At 33.0% G+C, this 21802-nt stretch overlaps 1 protein-coding gene across 1 annotated transcript in view; it reads right to left on the bottom strand.

Moving 5' to 3' along the window:
* The window catches only part of Dhx36 (DEAH-box helicase 36), a 36289-nt gene extending 18155 nt beyond the window's left edge, over positions 1–18134 (bottom strand). The window contains exons 1-13 of the mRNA XM_015486927.2: positions 16994–18134; positions 16042–16276; positions 13631–13669; positions 11838–12008; positions 9924–10003; positions 9221–9295; positions 8918–9084; positions 7503–7584; positions 3937–4077; positions 3562–3664; positions 2744–2831; positions 2024–2079; positions 458–522 (exon numbers count right to left, since the gene is read on the bottom strand). Coding sequence (XP_015342413.1) covers positions 458–522; positions 2024–2079; positions 2744–2831; positions 3562–3664; positions 3937–4077; positions 7503–7584; positions 8918–9084; positions 9221–9295; positions 9924–10003; positions 11838–12008; positions 13631–13669; positions 16042–16276; positions 16994–17103 — 1412 coding nt within the window. The 5' untranslated portion in view covers positions 17104–18134. The remainder of the gene's footprint in view (positions 1–457; positions 523–2023; positions 2080–2743; positions 2832–3561; positions 3665–3936; positions 4078–7502; positions 7585–8917; positions 9085–9220; positions 9296–9923; positions 10004–11837; positions 12009–13630; positions 13670–16041; positions 16277–16993) is intronic.
* Positions 18135–21802: the final 3668 nt, after the last annotated feature.

Consider the following 21802-nt stretch of genomic DNA (forward strand, 5'->3'; position numbering starts at 1 on the left):
CACACTTCATAGCTTTTCTGGCCTTTTCATACCGAGCTCTATGGGCACCAAGTGCCATGACTTGGTATCAGTTTCTATAGGTAAAATGTTCCAGCAACCAAACTGTATATTAGTACCTCCAAGAGAACATAAGAAATTTTAAAGCCTGTATGTAATAACACCTAATACCAAATAGTAACATTACCCAACGAGGGAAGAGGCAAAAAGACCTAAATTTATCTCAGCTCCCATGCTTTGTTATAAAAGGTCTGAAAAGGATATCACTTCAAAGGCTGTTTTAATGAGAGAGCTAAAAAATGACAGGTATTATAAATAAAACAAAATAAAGCTATGCTTACCACTATGACTAAGTTAAACAGAAAATATTTTTAAGTAATTACAAAAATCTGGTAGAGAAAACAAGACTAGGTTTATTAATAATTCATGTCATCAATAGTGATATTTAAACTCTCTTTACCTAGTCTCTGCAATGTTGGTAGCAATTACTATCTTCCGAACACCAGGAGGAGTTCTTTTAAATACCTGTAAAAATAAATACATCAAAATCCCAAAAGTAGACTACTTTATATTACACTATTACTTTAGCTACTGTTCACTGTTAACACTGTGTTGGTTAGATGACATGTATCCATAGACGTATTTATGAAGTATCCTTCATTTTCAATACTACAAAATTCTTCTCTTAGTAAATCAGTTCCCACAGATGTAATTTTATCAAAAACAGCATTGCAAACACTAAAAAAGCATTGCAAATAAAATGTGCTTTATATGTATATAAAAATATCTTGAACATAAAAGAGGATTTATTTAAGTGAGACGGGACAGAGTTCCTGAAGGATGAGAGGGAGACAACAGGGGTTTCCCTATAACACATCTTTTAACAAAAGCTTGAGGGTGTGAGGCAGAGGAAGAGAAGTACAGTTTAAGGGTAAGAACTATAAGATAAGCAATGGGTAAGAACATGGGACCAGGAGACAGATGCCTAATTCATCAGACTGGATGTCAGCTGGCTATAACACTGTGTATCAGTTTGAGAGTAGATTGGAATAAAAACTCCTCTACAAAACTGACTCATAAAAATAATACTGTCCTTGACAATGCTACCAACGGATCAGACAGACAGGTGTCAAGCAGTACTGGCTGTACTGCATATACTTATACAATAATCAATAGAGCAAATGTCATTTCTTAACACATATTCTCCAGCAAAGAAATACATTCTTTACTAAATTCAGAGGTCAAAGAGGTATAGCCACACTGGTACTCTTCCATCCAGTCTTTGATATCAGGAGTTAATGCTTCCCACCTTTCTTCCCTCACCCATGTACCTGTATCTAATTCAGCTAGCTGAATCTTAATCAGAGCTAAGGTACCCACAAATAGAGTATTTAAAGAGTCTTAATATTTTCCTACAAAAAGAAGAGTGGAAAAAGTAGAGGGAAACAAGATAGATTTTTCTGATCAATTTCTTTCTCCTATGGCCTGAAACACTGTAATCCAGAAAAACTGCCTTTCCTCTGAGATTGAAGAGTTCATTCTAATTAGGGAAACCTTTGTATCTGACAGAGCTAAGATTCATCATATGTCACTGACAAAAAAGGAACTCCCATGCCTGCTAATATATTAATTGTGTTAAATGAATATCTCAAACATCAAGCTGTATTATGTCACAGAGAACTGTTTTCTAGGTTGTGTTTTTTTAGTGATATTCACATATCTTTTTCTTTTATTCAGGAAACCCAACAAGTTAAACCAATTCTTTAAACTTTTGCCTAATGTTGACAGAACTAATGTGATTTGTGGATTACCTTCTGTTATTCAACTTTTTGTGCAAACATCCCCTGAAAACTTATTTGCAAAGGTTCTCAAGGAAGTATTTGTTATAATGGATTACTATTTGAAAATGTTCCTTAAAAAAAAAAAAAAAAAAAAAAAAAAAAAAAAAAACCAAAGAAAACACACAACAAGCAGTTAAAACTTGTATAGTTGGAAAGACAAAGAAAAACTAAATTTTACAACATACCTGTGTCTGGTTTACTGTAGGCATCAGCGAATGCAAAGGTATAATAATAAACTTATCTGAAAATTAAAAAAGTAAATTGAACTTTTTGATAAAGAGATAAAGACTCATCAAACATATGAAATAATGAATTCAGATACTGAATCACATAATATTTAATTTACATTTCTACATAATAATCAGATCAACTTAGTTTTCTAGAATTTTTGCTTTCTGAGTACTCTAGCAGGATCTAATTGACATTTTATTTTGTTAATTTACTTTGTGACAATGAGCATTTCCCCCAAATTCTTAAAGAATGCTCAAAAGCTGGAGTGATCCTTTCAAATTTCACCAATAAATGTTATTAACTCTATCCCCATCATTATTCAAACTTGTACTAGGTGAAAAAAAAAAAAAAATGAAAAACCCCAATACCAACATTTTAACTCACTTAAGAGCTTAATTTTGTTAGGTAAATTTAGAAAAAGAGGTAAAATATTCTCTTCATAATGCTAGATAAAGAGCTTCACTACATACCCAGAAGCTTCACTTGTGATTCAGACCTTTTAGAAGACCCCAACTTGTTATTTAAAAAAACAAAAACAAAATAATAACAATGTAGATTTATATAATCTCTTCACTGAGGTAGCTACAGAAATAATACTTCCTTAAGTTAAAGGGAAAAAAATACACGTTTCAACTATTGCTGTTAAATTACTATAAAATATATTAACATAATACCTGATTTAAACATCACTTGGGACATCAAGAGATCATGTAATGTGCTGATGTTGTCCCAGCCTGGTAGAAAGACCAGTATTGCACCATCCTATGTAGAGGAGAAATAACTATTACAAAGGATGACATCAACAAAACATGCTACATCATAAAATTCTGTACATACTTAAAAATTATACTAGCTCTGGATAATTTTATTAATATCTAAAAGCATTCAAGATCTTATTGATTGATCAACTGTGGTACTGGGGATTAAACCCAGGATGCATACCACTGAGCTACATCCCCAGCCCTTTTACATTTTTATTTTAAGACAGTCTCTAAATGGCCCCGGTTGGCCTCCTGCTTACCCTCCCAAACTGCAGGTGTACATTACCATGTTCAGCTACAAAATCACTTTTAGAAATATGATTTATAATCCAAAGACTTAATTTGTTTAGTTTTTTCTTTAGATAGGTCAAATTCCCAAATTCTTTGATATTTTGAGATTATTTCTAGTGTCAAAACAATTTCAACAAATCTAGTCTTTTTATTGGGAAAAAATTTTGCTAACTACATCTGGGACTTTTTTTTTTTTCTATTAATCATTGCTTTATAATTTATAATACAGAAAAATGGAATTCATTCAGTCAACTTCATGTATGCACATAATTTGATTAAACTCATTCTCCAGTACCTTTCCTTTCCCTCATCCCTTCCCTGATCCATTTGCTTCTACAAATGTATTTTTTGAAAGCATTTAGAAAATTATTCTTTTCACGGTTTTAATGATAATAAAATTAAAATGGTGCCACTTGAAGAAAAAAATAAACAAAACTAACCTCTTCTTCCAAAACAATGTACCGAATAAGGGCAGCAATCAAATTCAGATCAACTTTATCATCATCCATCATTTCTATAACATCTACAGTACTTGCAGAATACCTATCAAAATTAAAAAGAGTGTCATGAAGTACTTGATAGTTTCCTGTGGTTTAATGTACTATAAAAATTTACTTAATCTATAAACAAACAACAAAAAAAAACATCAACAGAAACATGCTGAAACAATAAATAGCATTTAAAAGTTAAACTGGCATTGCTTAGCTGGAATGAAATTTACAAAACTTTCAAGCATGCAAAAATAAAAAGACTACTTGACATTTTGTTCAGCGATTCAGCCACAGTGGTCTCACCTTCAAATAACATAAACTCACCTTCTTCGCAGTTCCCTGATATAATCTGGCCATCGTTCTTTATAGATTGCTTCTTTTTCTTCTTTTTCTTGTCTATTTACATGTCCTTGCATGAAACCCCTCTTAAACTGGGATCTCTGTTCTTTTTGTTCTGGAACATATCTGAAATAAAAAGAATCTTCAACATTTTCACATTTTTTAAAGTCTCTGGTTCTAACTAACATCTGAATATCTGAAGCTTTTTATAATGAGGATTTATAAAAGGGTCCTAAAGAACATTTTTACTATAATTTCCAGTAAAAAATATAAAAATATCAATTTTGGGGAGGTGTTCATTAAATGAAACTTGACAAGTCAGATAATAATCATTCTTCTCTACTGGAGTATATAAACCTCCAGACAAACCTTTAGCAGTCAAAATAAAAAATACTAAAGAAACTTTTACCTTCAATTTTAAGTTTGCTCTAAAACAAAAGTTAACTTTAACATGAGTTGAAAATAACAAATAGATTCATATTTTAAAAACAGAATCTTTCCAAACCTAATTGCATATAAGAATCCCCTGGGGAGCTCATAAAATACAAATTACCAAACCCAATACCTTTTGATTCACATTTAGGTCTGTTAATCTAAGAAGTTTAATTAGTGACCCTAAGAAAATCAGAGTACATTAAGAGACCAAAGACCCATACTAGACAACTATTTAATTCTGCTCAGTTATAATTACAGCAAATGGCAGATCCAGAATCTGCATTCAAGTATACTGTGTGTCAATCTAGTGCTACAATGACTCTAACATGCTGTAGTGACTGATGAAAACAGAGGGCACATCTGTAAGAATCCTTCCTTCCACTGAGTTCTGAGAAGCATGCCAGATGGAGAGAGATAAAGAAAAACAAACCTACACTTCAACCCCCAAACCTCTCAGAGTTTACCTAAAAAAGGCATCTAAGATGGAATGAGGGGGGTGGAGCACAAGCTCTGGAGTTACACAAAAGTGATGTTGCGGCTCTGCCTCTGACTATCTGTGTGGCCTTACACAAGGTTATAAATCTTCTGGTGCTTTATCTTATTTGAGTGATTGATACTTTTATAGTAGCAATTGGCATAATAATAATAAAAGTGATAAAGTACAGTGCCTGATATATAAACACCAAAAAAGTATTAAGCCCCTTCACTATTCAGACCTGTAACCTAGAGTCCCCTAAATCTTCAATACATATAGAGGCACTGACATTACTGATCCCCCAATGTTGCTTTCGTACTATCAAGCTATTCCTATTATTCCCTTAGAAATGAATTACTACATGTGCCATGGTGGGAAGTAAGGCACACTGTACAAAGTGGAATTGAGGAACAAGTACCTAGAACATTTATGGACACTAAGGAAAAAAACAAAGAATGGAAGAGCAATTGGCATAATAATAATAATAAAAGTGATAAAATGCCATCTCTCTCATTTTGAACAAGTTCCTCCCTCTCTGAAATATCGATTTCCCTCCTTTCTATTCTGCTTTCATCGTTTCCTTCACTTTCCTAGTCCGTGCTTGATATATGAACTCATTTCCAAAACACATTTTGCTTTTCCCAGACTTTATATAACAGTTCACAGAGCTGTCGAGATATAGGAGTGTACACCAAGTCTTTCCTTGCTTTATGCTTAAAATCTGGCGTTATGCAACACACAGAGTAAAACTTAAATAACTGTTAAATAAATGTCTAGTCAAAATCTAGTTGTCTTTTCCCCATGTAAAATAACTGATGGACCTTTGCTGTTATCTTCCCACTCTCACCTTCTGGTTTTCTCATGTAATGGTGAGCTGAATCATAAATCTATCATTTATTTATTCTGATATTCATTATAGGCCAGGCACTATGCTACTATTAACTAAGATGACAAAATCTTTGATATTGAAAAGCATGAACTCTAGAGCAAAAGGCAAATTCAGAGATAGACTACATGGCAATAACATAAGTGTTAACAATAGATTCAAATGCTACAGGAAATGAAGATGAAAATTTCCTTAGTCAATAGTTTACAGATGAAAGGATGAAGTAGCAAAGGGAAGGCTAAATGGAGAAAATAACATGTAGCAAAGTACAAAGGCATGAAGAAAAGGCAGGGCCTGGCACATTAGGGAAGGGTGCATTGAGCACTGATAGGGGACGTCTGACAGAGAAAATGAGGCTGAAGAAGAGGATGCAGCCAAAGAGCAAAGGGCTCTGGGATGGAATTTGAGGACTGGGCTTTCCCAATCTTTTTCTTTTGAAGGAATACAAATATAATTGTGTACAGGTTGCTGGGGAAAGTTGGTAGCAGCTAAAAGCCAGTGTCCAGAGTGTTGAGGGCAAGTCAGATGAGCTTTTCTGTTAAAGGCCATGTTAAACCAATAAAGGCTCAGTTTTTCAAAGATAAAATTATAAGCAGAAAGAAATCTCTTGTGCAGCAAGAGAAAGCTTACATAATCATATTTATTTTCAGTTGGAACAGTAAAGTCCATAATACCAAAAAAAAAAAAAAAAAGAACTATTATATTAGCACAGGACAGATTAAGAACCTCCAGTAATAATGAGAAGGGATGTCCAAAAGAAAGACTCATGGTTTGGGTGTGTTGGAGAATAAGTACAAAACCATCTGGAGTAAACTGATTACTCAGCATATAAAGTAGCGTCACATTTCAGTGTATATAAATGCTTGACAAGTATTTGCTCTTTTAATTTAATGTATAGAAAACTGATCAGGAGATAGTATTGTTAACTGTTTTAGGATTAATGTTTTTGTTGTTATTTTTACTGGTGGAAGCTAGGTGGGGATCAAATATACGACAATAACTTGGACTTGAAAAATATGATGTCCAAGGTGTCTGTGGTGCTGCAATACTACTGAATAGAAAAAATTTCAGCATTCAGGAAGAGCTTTTCAGTCCTGAAGCTGTAGTGATACAAGTTGTGGAAATAGTCAATTACAATTATGTAAATAGACAGGACTGCAGAAAGAAAACACAAAGCACTGAAAAAGACTTGAGAATCCTGAGGGGATACAATAGTAAAGGGTGGTAGGAAAACCAGAAGAGTGGCACAAACACTAAAGACAGAGGATCCCAAACTCTGCTGCCCAAGGACTTCTAAAACTCATTGATTCCACCAGGTGTGGTGGCACACACCTGTAATTCTAGCAACTTAGGAGGCTGAGGCAGGAGGATCGCCAAGTTCAAGGCCAGGCTCAGCAGCATAGAAGGCCCTCAGCAACTTAGTGAGACACTGTCTCAAAATTTTTTTAAAAAGCATGGTGTTGTTGCTCATTGGTAAGACCCTTTGGGTTCAATACCTAGTACAAGAAAAAAAAAAAAAAAAAAAAGAAAAAGATTATGGCTACCAACACAGACTTCGTAATGAAATGAAACAGGCATCTGGATTTTTAAAAACTCCAGGTAATTTGAACATGTAGATAAGTCTGAAAATCCCTGATCCACGGAAAAGTAGAAGGAAGTGGTCACTGCTGAGTATCTAAAACTAACTGAAGTTTGGTATGAGAAAGGTTGCACTCTAGTAGCTATAAGTTTCTTCTATTCCTAATGTTTACTTACCTTATTTTTTCAATAATATCTTCCAAAAGATATTCTACAACCGGAAAAGTAAAACCAGGTATATGTATCATTGGACAGTTACCTATTAAGGCAGACAAAAATAAACATAAATTTGTACTTGAATGTATAGAAATAAAAATAATCAATACACCATAAACTAAGACAATATTCTGAATTTTAAGAAAATGTTCCTATAATATAGCTCTACTCTATTTCCTACAGATCTCACTGTTCTACACGATAACATAAGACATAACATAAGATATAAAAGAAAAGAGCTATTTTAAGCTGAATTCAGAAACTACTACAAGTCTACATTCTCTTTATTATTAAACCAAGATAGTACCACAGAAGAATACATGTTTTACTAAAACCTAGATAAGAAGTCTTACTACTGGTGGCACCCAGAATTAGAGGGGAAAAGGAGTCAAGACCTACTTCAATTTTAAATTGTTACTATTTCAAAATCACTAATTAAAAAAAAAAAATCACCACAGTACTGTTATTTAAATGCTTTTTATAGCAAGCAAAACAAGCAGCACACACTCTAAACAAACGCTAAGACAGCAGAGATTAAAATATCCAAGCCACCATTACTACTGCTCTGTCTCTGGCCTGTATCAAATTGAGCCAAGGTCTTCAATATTAGTTGCAGATATCTATTAAAAAAAGACAAAAGGAAAAAAATACCTGCCTCAACTAATCTCATAATGCTTTAAGGATTAACTGGTATGTATTAAGGAAGTTATTAAAAGCCAAAACAAGAGCATTAAATATTGTCACCTACACTGATTCTCTCCCCTTTCCCCTTCTTCCACCACAATTATAAGCAGAAAGGACAATGAACTTAATTTTAAAAGAATGTACTTTATAGCCAGTTGAATCTAATTTTAGATGTTTGTCCTCCCATTAATTATGCAACCATGAATAAGCTACTTTAACTGTTCTGAGTCTGCCTTCTCACTTTTAAAAATGTGAGTAGTAACACTACCTATCATACAAGGTATTATTCAGGTTACTGAAAACAAAGGGTCAAACACACTACCTGACACATTCAGTATTCCCTAACTGATCATTAGTGCTACTGGCCAACTGTCAACCTAGCCACAGAAGAATCACAAACAGATGTTTATAATCTACTATGTCTGTAGTTTGCTTCCATGATACCACCTAAACTGTCTGGTGGTAACATCAGTAACCTGCTGTCACTGATATCAGAAATGCCACCACCATTTAAAAACAGAATATTCCTCTAATCCAAGAAACTAAATGGAGGCAGGGGTGGGGGGGAGTTAAGATATTATTAAAATGCAACAAATTACATGACATGTATTATGACTATACCAATTCTACATTTTTTAAAATTAAATTTAGTGGTTTTCTGGTACCTTTTCTAATAATCAAAGTTTACTCACCAAAATATTCTGAAAATTTCTCAGCATTCAGTGTTGCACTCATCAATATTACTTTTAGGTCAGATCGAAACTGGAGAAGATCTTTAATCACAGTCATTAAAACATCTGACTGTAGATTTCTTTCATGGATTTCATCAAGTACAATATGACTAACACTGGATAAATGCCTACAACAGAAGTGTGAAGTATTTTAACTCAGTATAAAACTTAAAAACACAATTTTTCTTTAACAACCAGCAACATTCAATTTAATAATTACATCTTTTGATAATATTTACAATTTCTCAGTTGAAACATACTCACGGGTCTGACTGGAGCCACTGAAGGATGATTCCTGTTGTACAGTATAAGATAGAACCCTGTTTCCTTGGCAACCGACTGTGGATGAAAGACATAGTTAATAGTTCTGGAGTTTCTTTTCTAATAATTTACTAAGTACCATACAAGTTTAATAGAAAATCTTCATATTTCATATTTAGTTATAACAACACCTACTACAATGGGGACTAATGAGGAATATAATGCCATAATAATAGAGAGAATAACAGAGATTTATATGCCCTAAATTTCTGGTTCAGTGATTGAAAAGTCTAATCATTTAAATAGGTAAAAGGAATCTGAAGTTCCAGAAAAGAGCAAAAGTTCAGTGGGGAGACTGTGGGGTTAGAGTAAGAATATCAAAATCAATAAATAAAGCCAGTCAAGGGAGGGGCCGTGAGGTATCAAAAGAATAGGATACCAATTCCTTTGAGGAGAAGTGATGATATTCAAATAAGAAGTCATTTTTCTTATCACTGCATAATGTAAAAGCACATTTTAACATGGCAATTTGGGGGAAAAAAGATGAGTTAGCAGCAACAAGCCAGCTATGCTGCAATGGTTTTAAATGTTAATTCTAACAGTAATGACAAGAATAAAAATGAAAAAAAAATCCCCTTTCTTTTCAATCGCCAGTTTCAACATTTTCACTTAATCTATCTGTACACAAGAAATAAACATTCTTTACCTCTGGAGACGAATTTGGTATCCAGTGCTGTTTCCATTGCCACAAGATTCTGCCCTTTCTGCAGCCACTCTCTCCGCAACCTTTAATTTAAATAAAACAGTTACAAAGAAAATACCATTTCCTTTAGGACAAATGTCCTAATATCCATGAAAAATCCAAGATTGTTGAAAAATAATTCTTTAGATTTTCAGATAAATTTTAAAAAGATATTAAAATCTGAGATAGTTAAATTGTGCATTCCTTTCTTAAAAGCTGTAGACTACCTGATTCTTATATATTCTCTTCATTTATTCTTATAAAGTCCTTTAAAGCCAAAGGTTCTTTCATCATTACTTTCAAAATGCTTTTCTATGGAATCCTCTGATAAATTTCTATCTTACCTGACTTTTTTCTACAAGAGTTGGAAATCAAGGTAATTTATCTTTATATTACACAATTCGTAGTTTTTGTTTGGTTTTTATCTTAAAAAAAAAAAAAAAAACTGTACTGTTTAATTCCTAGTTTTTATGTATAGTTGAAAGGCTTTCAAATGTAAACTCTGGACAAATGTTATTATAATCCAATACTGATATGTGTAACTAAAAGTATCAACAGTCACCTTGTGACAGACCAGTGATAATTTGATGTTAGAAACAGCAAAAGACAATCATTATAATGCTTCAGAAGTAAAACTTTTCAACCAGTATATCCAAAATACACTTAGACCATATTAATCTGCACATCCAAATTCAAACAGATCTTAGAAAACGAAGAAAAAAAATCGAATTAGCATTAATTCCTACTGTCAATATATATTATTAAAAATTTAAGTCCAGCTATATAACTATTGCCATTTTTACCATTGTGTGATCTTATGCAATGTACAGGAACATGGCTCTCCCCCAAAATAGTGTGAAGAATGTTGCTCTATTTAAAAAGTACACTATACATTGCTTAAAGGTATGCTATATTTATCAACAAGTATTGCTATAATAATTGGTAATGAGTCCCTAATCAGAAACTCTTATTAAATTACTTAGAAAATGTGATAACACTATCATAAAACTAAAGACAACCACAAATCTTTATATTTTAAATTTATACACAGAACTACATTATATAACATGAAAATAAACTCACATACTCACTATATATGATAACAAACCCCAAAATGCCTTTTGATACTGGGGATTCAACCCTGGGCCTCTAGCATGCATTCTACCATGGAGCTACATCCCCAAGCCACCCTAAATCTTTAAAGGATACACAACTCATAAATAAGGTTACCTGAAACAACTACACAAAGAACATTAAAAGACCTAAATGTTGTTTGTAAAAACATGTACTTATAACTATTACTTGTGCTTATCTTATTTAAACTTTGTTTTTACAGATATAAAGAACTCTAGATCACTTAAGCAAACAACATTAACCTGAAAAATTAATAAGCTCCCTCTTGATAAGTAGATGAATTTGAAAATCACCGACTACTAAAATGTTGCTTCAAAAAAAGGGGGCTTTCCACCTTCAACATTATTCAGTTTACTTATATACTGAAAAAAGAAATTTAAGAAATACTAAATAAACCAAGTTGCAAAATTTAAAGCATCTAATGTTGAAGATTATTTGGAGGATTTCATCAATTCTACAAATATTTTACTCAGTTTTCATTCTTGTGGATTTATACTGAAAATTTCCTGGATTAATAATTTATCTTGAATTCATAAATATCTACTATCTATTAGGCAGATGTCATTCAATCTTTTGGCCTTTACTACTAAGTATTTGTCAAGCAAATATGTACTTTCATAGCAACAAATTCTATGCCTAATTAAGAATCACTTCAAACCTTAGAAATTAGTAAGTCCTTACAAAATTACTTAAAGGAGAATAGGAATTAAAAGAGGGAGTTGTAACAGGTGAGAAATTACTTACTGAAATGGCACTAATTCTTCTTGGCTGAGTACAAACTATCCTGCATGCAGATCCTTTTCCTCTTTCAATGTAGTTATCCAAAATGAACTGAGTAACTTGAGTGGTTTTTCCACAACCAGTTTCACCACTTATTACTGTTACTTGATGATTATCAATTAAATTTACCAACTCCTATTTCAAAAGGGAAAATAAGGAATTTTGAGTAAATCTGAAAAGAAACTAATCAAAATCCTACCCGACTGAAAATATAAACATTTTTAACAAACATATTAATGCTTTTTTAAATTTTGTCATGTACAATGCTGGCAGTTTGGATACCTAGATCTTACAATTTTCAAGAAATAAAAAGCATCAAGCTATAAAGCAGAGAGAAGGTACTGCCAAAGAAAAACATGGATAAGAACAGAAAGAAACAGGTCATGAATTCCAAGCATAAGTGTTAACATTAAACTGAAAGCAAATCTCTTGCCTGAGTAACTACTGAGGATATCATGGAATTATAGCATAATTCATCAATATTGTTTAAAGTACTAGGCAAATTTTACACACTGCTTAAGTTATTTTCAGAATGTTTCCTTTCAAATAATTAAAATAAAAACAGATTTTAAATATCTAATTAAATGGATAAACTTTAGGTGTCTAGAAAACTCCATCTTTAGGAAGATTTTCCTTAAAAATTTTTGATGTATACTAACATTCTGAATAGTAACATTCACTGTATTAATAAAATCTTCCTGTTACTTCAAAACAAATCATGGGTTATATTTTCAACTACAAAATAATGTTACTTGAAAACTTATGTTTTAAACATTTCTTGTCTAAACCGACCTATTTGGTAAATTGGAAAACACTTCAAGTTTGAATTCTGAAAATATAGTTGGTAAATATAGCGAGTCCATCCTTATCCATTAGTGTTGCATCTGTGAATTCAACCAACTATAGATGGAAAATTTTTGAAAAACTAACTGCATCTATTCTGAACATTTTTTGTCATGATTCCCTAAATAATATAGTACCAACAACTATTTATAAAAACATTTATATTGCATTAGGAATTATAAGTAATCTGGAAATGACTTAAAGTATACAAGGGATGTGTGTAGGTTATATGTAAATACTGTCCCATGTTATATAAAGGGACTTGAATACTTATGGTATTCATAAAACATCCTGGCACCAATTTTTGTGGAGACCAAGAGATTACTGTACTAAGAAGTGAAATGTAATCTATTCATTCATTCAATAAATATTTACTGGATGGCTGTACAATGCCAGGAGTTTCGCATTATATAATGTTTGGAGTAAAGAAATACAGAATAAACAAAACAGACCCAGTTCTGAAGAACTTACACTGAACTAGGAGGGGAAGACAGTCAGGGAGTAATAAGTGCTAGGAAAAGTAAAAGAAAAATAAATAAGAGTGGGAGGACAGAGAAGGATGGGGTACTTCTTCATTCTATATAAGGTAAATGTGTTATGAAGCATAACAGCTAAAGTAAGTAATGCCTTCACTTTAACTAAAGTGCTTAGTCTTGCATTAAGATCAGGGTATTTATCCAAAGGAAATTATACAAAACAAATTCTATTTTTTTAAACTCCAAAGATTTCAATTGTAGATATAAATGATAAATTTCTAAAAAAAAACTATTTCATTATCATTTTTTCCTTTAATCCTGCAAAAAATTTTTAAAAAATTACTTCCCTTTAGAAGGTTCATTAACATATTTTTCAACATATAGCTATTTTAAAAAATTGTACTCATGCTACAAATCAAATAGTATAAAGTATTTTACCTTTTGCATTCCATATGAAGGCAGCTTTTCCCTGAAATGCTGAAATTGTAAGAAAAAGTAATTTTTATAAAAGCAATGTATTCAAATTGGAACCACAGTAATAACATAACCTAACCAAATGTGCTAGAATCCAAAAGTATTTTTATTATAACTTGTGTGAGATATTGTAACTTATTTAATTCTCAAATAACCTTCTGATTTATACATTCATCTCAGATTTGATCTGAACATCACATTCTTTTTTCTACTCATCAGTAAACTGTTCACTAATGCAGTAGGCTCTTGATCTGATTTAAAGATTATTTTAGGGTAGATGCCTCTGAGTGTGAAAGAAAACTTCAAAGAAGGAATATACAGTCATTTCAGAACTGTGTTTTTAGTTAATTCAAATACAGCCTGAATGCCTCAAAGGTTTTATTTTATAGGGCTGCCACATCTTTTTATTAAAAAAAACACAAACAGCAATTTGACACAATAAGATACTAAACAAATTTACAATTTGCTGGATTACAACTGAAATACTAAAAAGGAAGTGACTGATTCTTTCATATATTTTCTTTTACTATGAGACAATTTCTGGCTAATTCTGAAAGTTTTTATAGAATCTTATATCCTACTTCATAAAAACACTAAGAAGTACTAAGATTTACATTTAACTAGAGACAGCATATGACATGAACCTCCAGTGGCATAAAAGTAAGTGTTTTAACACTCTCTTAATAAAAGAAACTTGATTTTAAAATAAATAAAGTCAAAATTAGAATTGCCATAGGTAATTAATTACTCCCACACTTGATATAGTCAAGTAATCCTTCCCAGTAGCATAAAAATGACAATGTGATGATTTAAAGTGACTTCAGTGAAGTAATAAGTGACCACTTTTTTGCTGTAGTAATTAAAAAAAATTTCTTGAAGTAACATCTGAAAGTATTAATACCCATTGCATCAAATGTAACCATCTTAATATGTAAGCATGTCCACATTACCCCACTGCACTTCAAACAAGAAATATCCAGATTTGCTTCCCATGTATGTGAATCCTGCTAAAATAGAGAGATACGGCCCAATATTCTTTCCCAAGGCCACCAAATCTTCTGTCTTAAATTTCTGGCTATGGCCAAGATACGAGATGTGATTATAAGCAGTGTGAAGAAAGGGAATGTCTTATTACTCTTCAGAAGATAAGCATAACTAGCATATAGCAAGTAGAAAGTTAATGCTACTTATACAAACCATAAAATAAAGAAAAAATATTGCATATTACCAAGTATTTAAAAACAGTTCTTTGAGAGTCCTTAATTTTTTGTATACATTAAGCCTTTACAAATTGTCTATTTAAAGACAAATTGTTTTTACGTTTTATGCATTTCTTCTTTCTGTTTCAGATCAATTTTCAGTCTTTAAGAACATTTGAGTTCTGTCCACCATACAATAGAAAGCGAGATAACAACCAACTTTCCTTGTTCGTAAGTCTACAAAAGCAGCTAATCTTTTAGCAACAATATTTTGAATTAATTCACCTCAAAATCTTCTCCATCTCCTTAAATCATATTTTTATCTCTTAATAAGAGTTATATGATTTGGCTCATAGACAATCACAGCTTTCAAAAAATCCAATTTTTAACAAAGAAAAATCAATGAATTGATCCTGTCTTTCTCACAGGAGATAGCTGCCTTTCTCAAAAAATGACACATTATTTGCATAAAGATATGTTCCTCAAAATTCCCTCAATATTATATATATATTCACATATACACATATATTTTATTACATCTATCTCTAGAATACCCACAAAGCATACATTTGTGTGTGTGTGTGTGTGTGTATGTGTGGTGTGCTGGGGATGGAACCCAGGGCCTTGTGCATGTGAGGCAAGCACTCTACCAACTGAGCTATATCCTCAGCCCCAAAGAGTACAATTTTATAACTATAAAAGACCTTGAAATGTCTTGCCTAGTATGGAAAGAAAATATTAGAACCACTCAGGGGAACTTCAGTTCTTGTCATAGTTTTATATTTAAAATGTTGGTTAATATATGAACATCACAAAATTTTTTTCATTTATAGAAGGAGATGATTAAATGATCTGAAAACTTCATAATTCTAATCACCTTCACTAAACAGACCTAAGAAGTTAAGAGTGATTTTGTTTTCACTGGCATTAGCATTTCTTAAACATTTCTTCTCACCACACAAGGTTCTGCAGATGAGCTAGGAAACTGTAGGTTACATGTAGTAATTTTTGTTCCCAATGTTTCTTTTTACTACTTGAAAAGCAAAAGATTCCCAGAGAATGGTTTCTTGAGAAATCTCACATATCTACATTGTGTAGCCTATCTTTAACCATTTCTCTCATGTCTAAGGAGAGATCGAAGAGTAAAACTTTTTTCCATGTCTTGCTTTCTATTACCTGCATTTCAATATAACGAGGGTCAGTTTTTTTCTTTTGTAAATCCTCCAGTAACTTTTGGTCTAAGGTTCCATCTGGTTCATTTTCTTGTAAAAGATACTCAGAATCTTGGTCAATGTATGATTTGTCCCTGATCCTAAATGTCTTTTTATCTTGGTTTTTCACTTTCTTTTCCTGGCTGTCAAGTTTCTTCTCTGAGCTTGGTTTTATCTCATCAGAAACTTCAGTACCATATCTACTTTGACAAAATAAAGAGTAAAAACAGGTCAGATGAAAAGACACTCAAGTCCTGGAACAAAACATAATAATGTGCTGTCTAAATATTTCAAAAATCACCAAAACTAAAAGCTTGTATTTTTGCTCTATAAAGCAGTAATGAAATATACTTAGATTCCTGTATAAATTCAGATTTTTCCTCCTTTAAAACAGATACTGTCAGATGAGTTATTCTTTGTGACAATTAAAAATCCACAAGTTATTCTTCCATAGCAAATTTTTTTTTCTGATTTTTATGGACTTGCTGTATTTCATAACTTCATTTTCTTCCTTTCTGAGCTACAAATGGGATACATTATACAGTCTCTGAAATACTTCTAGGTTTCCTCTCAATAATTTAGTTTTTTCAAATTTCTAAAACAGAAGCAATTTAACTTTATGCAGACCTCCCCCACAGAAGAATTAAGAAAATACAAAGTTGATGCACAGGAAATACTAGTACATCTCATATCTATACACACTATGCATTCCCACTGCATGGGTTTCCTATGGGAATAAGCCATCTAATATTTTTCCTCAAAATCTGCCAATTAACATAAGAAAAATGAATTACTTCAAGAGTAAATTCTACTTATTGAAGAGCCTAATGATATTATATTATCACTATTTTCCAGCTTATGCTATAAAAGAAGTGTTACTCTTTGCCCTTTTTTTAAAAGAACGCTCTTTGTTTTACCCATGATCCTCAGGCGCAAACCAGGATATCTCTGCTTCTGAATCTTTATCATTCTTTGCTTGGACAGAATTTAGCAGCTGCACAATTTGCTCTTCTCGTCGTTCATCCATGTGTACCACAGCTCTCTATTTTGTGCAATGGAAAGAGTGTCTTTATCAATGTAAGAAAGCATGCGCAAAACCATTTGATAACTAAAAAGAAAAATAAAAGCAAAATAACATATGTTCAACAAACACATACAAAAAAGTTAATTATCCATACATGCCCTCTAGCCCAACCCTACTTCCTAGACCTAGTTAATGTTAACATTTTAAATCTATCTTTATAGACCTTTTCTTACCATCTAGTTTTAGAAATAGCTGTAAATATGACTGGGAAAGAAAGCATATTTGTATGCTTCCTCTCATGTACATATGATAGATGTTTTCCTGTCTTAAATTTTCATTTATTAAATTCTAAACGTCCTATCTTAAAAAAAAAAAAAAAAGCTGAACACTGGGAAACAATATTTTGGGTGTAATGAGCATCTGAAATTTCTCACACTAAAACAAATATAACTGGGAAGTAAGAAGGCTGATCTCCAAGAGGGACTAAATAAAATCGATAAGTACTAATGGAGATGACAAATGCAGTTGTTTCAAAAACTAAACACCAACTTTGACAAAGATAAGATCCTTGGTAAGCCATGAAAACTTTTAGAAACCTTAAGTATGCATCTAAGAAATTATAGGCCAAGGTAAAAGAATGAATGCCAAACCCAATTTTTGGTGGCAGTCAAAGGATGAGCTAAGCTTGAATTTTAGGCAATGAAGAACTAGACGACTTTAGATAATTAAGAACAGTGAAGTTTCCTAACTATAGTAATCATTAGGCAGATGGAAATATGAACCTTGATCTCTGGAGAGATTTTATGTTTTTAAAGTCATGATATAAATTTTGGAGTGCTCAGCAAAAGGCCAGGAATTGAAATTACACAGATACACGAATTTTCTTAATTTAGTTTTTTCCTAAACACCATCTCCATAGAGACAAGGAAGAACTTTGACAAAGTCTGGCATTGGTGGGTGGCTAAAGCAGAAAAACAAATCAGTACCTGAACACCATCAAACTTCTTAAAAAACAAACAAAAAACCCTCTCTTGAATGCTAAGAGCCATAGCCAAATAGTAATGATGCATGGCATTTTTGGTTGAAGCCAGCAAGCCATTGAGATGATATGATTACGTTAAGATCTGCATTCAAATGGATATTAGACCCCTGCTGTCCACCTTGGCCTGCTACCTTGGAGCTCTAGCAGGACTCCCAAAGAGTTCCCATTGGTTGGGAAAGTGCGGTAGGAGGGAATTCCGGAGGAGGGATTTCCTGTTGGGGTAGTGTGACGCCCGCTGTGTGGTTCGGCATATTTCCCAGGAGAGTGCATGGCATTGGTGGGAGTTTCAGAAACAAAGTTTGTTCCTGCTTCAGTGGCCCGTGATTTTGTGCCCAGCCAGACTGCTGCACTTGAATCCTTCCACCCCAAAAACCACTGCACTATTTTGCTTCCACCACAGTAAAACTGTCGGGAAACACTCCTCTTCTCATCTTTCCTTCTCTGGCCCCACTGCAATCAGGCCGCAATCCCTCCACTCAGAGAGGCGATCTCACCATGGTTGCCCATGACCTTGTTAACCAATCTAAGACATTCTCAACTCTCACCTCAGGCCTATGCAGTCTTGCCACTATTAGTTCTTCTTTCATATATACTCTTCTCTCAAATACTGCTCCTGGATTCCAAAAGATTGCCCACCTCCTCATTTCTTCACTTCTCTGACTGCTCTAACCTGGATTCTTTTGCATCCTTCTCTTCCTTGGACCATCTCCTAAATATTTGTGTTCTGTATTTTACAGCCTGAGTGTTCTACAGACCAAAAGCACTGCCATCATCTGGGAGTCTATCAGGAAGGCAAAATCTCTGGCTCCATACCAGTCCTACTTTTTAACAAGGCAGGTAGTTCCTATGCACATTCAAGCTGGAGACACCAACTGTTTACAGAATTCAGGCTTGGGTCCATTCCTCTTCTCAATATTTACTCTCACCCTTCAACTACCACATGTGGACCCATGACCAATCAAATGCTTACCTCTGGTCTAGAATTCTCTAAGCATCAGATGCATTCTGAAATCCTCTTTTTTATGCCCCCATACAGTATCAAATTCACAGTGTCCTTAGCTGAGCCCACCATCTTCCTCCAACAAGCCTGATATCTATATAGTCATAAAAGTGTCATCCATTAATACTGCTGTTCTCATCCTTCCAAATTAAAAAAATAATAATAATACAAAATCATTCAGTGTATCTGCTAAGTCATTTCGATATGTCCATTTCTACTTCCAGTAGTTCTAATCAAGCTGCCAATCCTTATCTTAATTAGTACAAGGGATACTTAACTGGTCTCCCTACCCCAGGATTACCTCTCTTCAATCCTACATTGCTGAGTGAATTTGAAAAATTTAAAATCCAATCATTTCATTCTTTTATCTCATATTTCAATGTACTTCCCAGGTTCTAGGAAAAGTCAATAAATTTCAAGTTCTGGCCTAGAAAAATATTAAGTCCAGAACTTTTCAAACTAGTGTTTGTACAATTTTATTAAAGAACCATGATTTGCATTAATGTATTAATTTAAAAATGCAGAAAAAGTGCAAAAACAAAAACACAACAACAAAAACAGAACAATGTGCAGATAATTATTACTTTGTGAAATTTTTGGTTTAAGTATGTTCTGAATTTTAAATTGTAACACATTTCTTTTTGTGTAAAGTGACACACAAGTTTGAAATTCACTGTTCTACCCACCAAACTCTAAGTTCCAGGTTCTTATCTTTGAACATGCTTTTCCTGATCTCTATGCATGCTGTGGCACATACTTCTGCCTCAGTCCAAAAATCCTTACCAAACTCCAGAATCCTGAACACAGAGATAAATACACTTTGCTATAGCTCAGGTTTCAGCTTAAGGATTACTGCTTCTCAAAAATCTTCTAAAAAGCTCTAAGTCAAAAGATAACCCATACTGTCCATAACTTAATACTTTAACACTGCACTTTGTCCATACCCCCTAACAATCTCTCTGGTAAATATGTTCTACACCTTATTAACACCAGGCTTAAGACAATGTCTCAAATTAAATCCTCCATGAACATCTATTGAAAGAACTGTAAGACTCTATTAGCAGAATGCTTTTACTTTGCAATTGCATGGGTTATTTTAAAAGTAAAAGCTATGGGAACTCTAATGAGGAAGCAATCATACCAGGTTGAAGGCAGTCAAAGGCAAAGTTAGAATACACCAACTAAAAAGTATTCATATTTCAAGAATATACACTCATTTCTGATAGCAGAATGATGTGTAATAATAAGAAGCAAAAATAAAATCCATTTACAAAGTCTATAATTACTTCAAATTGGAGACATGGTCTCAGAAAGATAAGCACAGAGAGGGAAACCTGATATGTTGAAGCCAGAATCACGAAGATTCCCAGAAAACATGCTAAGAAGCATCAAAATGTATTAAAATGAGACAGAAATGACTTAGCTTCAGATCTCAAGTTGCAAGCAAGAGAATGAGACAATGAAAATAGCAAATCTTACCTTTTAAACGATCACAACAGTGGTTTAATAGGTCAGTTTAATAGCGTGTAGGAGTAGAAGCTATAAGACTAGTTAGGAGTCTATGAACAGAAAACAAAAAGTGGTCTGATCTATGGTAATTTTTATAGAGATAAGTGGTTGGATCTAGGATGCATTAAAGCTGAGAGCAGATAGATTTGCTAGAATTAGCAGTATGAAAGATATATACCATTTGGCTATAAGTAAATAAACAGTAGTGAGATTTATTAAAATGGAGGTTGGAGGATGGAGCTAAATATCAAGAATTCCATTCATAATATTTTCATGTGAAAATAATAATCAATATTTTTCCTTATTTAACTTTTCATCTGTTTAGGTCTATTTTTTCCAACTACACTATAAAATCCTTAAGTATCGGTGTCTTTAGAGCCCCACAGTAACGTGTAAAACCTTGTTTGAAAAGGGGTTAATAAAAGTTAAATTACTGTGTACATAATTTTAGTTATGACTTAATTCCATTACTTTTCCAATTTCAATATGGCTTATATGTGTTTCTCTGGATTTTCAAAAAAGTTTATTCAACGAACAATTAGCTTTTTTTTAAGATAAAAATGTGATAAGTTGTGAAGATAAAGCCCCAGAATCATTTCAATGAAAATGACATAAAGAAAAATAGTTCAAAAGATGATTTAATTACACTTTGTATCTAATATAAAAGATGCTTTCCATCAAGTCACTAAAAGTTGTTTTAAGGCCTGTATTAAGCCAACTTTTGTTTAACGAAAAAAATCATGTTTTTATTAGAATGGACACTCAGGAAACTTGATATTTCCTATAGTGCTGGTCTTCAAAACAGTAAGCTCTTAAAAAAAAAAAAAAAAACTTAAGCCAAATCATATATCCTACTTCTTTCACTTCTAGATGCCTAAGTTTCTTCTTCAAAAGAGGATCAGCTGATCAGAAACTTCCCCACCCCAACATAAAAACAAAAAACTCTGGGTTCATGGCTAATTTTAACGCTGACGAAAACAGCGGGACAATTTCCCTGAACCACCTAGATTTTAAACAGCGCATGGCACTTTCGTCCTACGCAAATGTAGCTAAAATGCACAACGTCGCGACTCCAAACTGAGCCAGGCAAAGCCCTGTACCACAGTGCACAGAGCGCCACACGCAGAAAACCTGCGCGCACGTGCTCAGCC

This window comes from Marmota marmota, unplaced genomic scaffold (genome assembly GCF_001458135.2).
Source record: "Marmota marmota marmota unplaced genomic scaffold, marMar, whole genome shotgun sequence".
Classification (NCBI taxonomy): domain Eukaryota; kingdom Metazoa; phylum Chordata; class Mammalia; order Rodentia; family Sciuridae; genus Marmota; species Marmota marmota.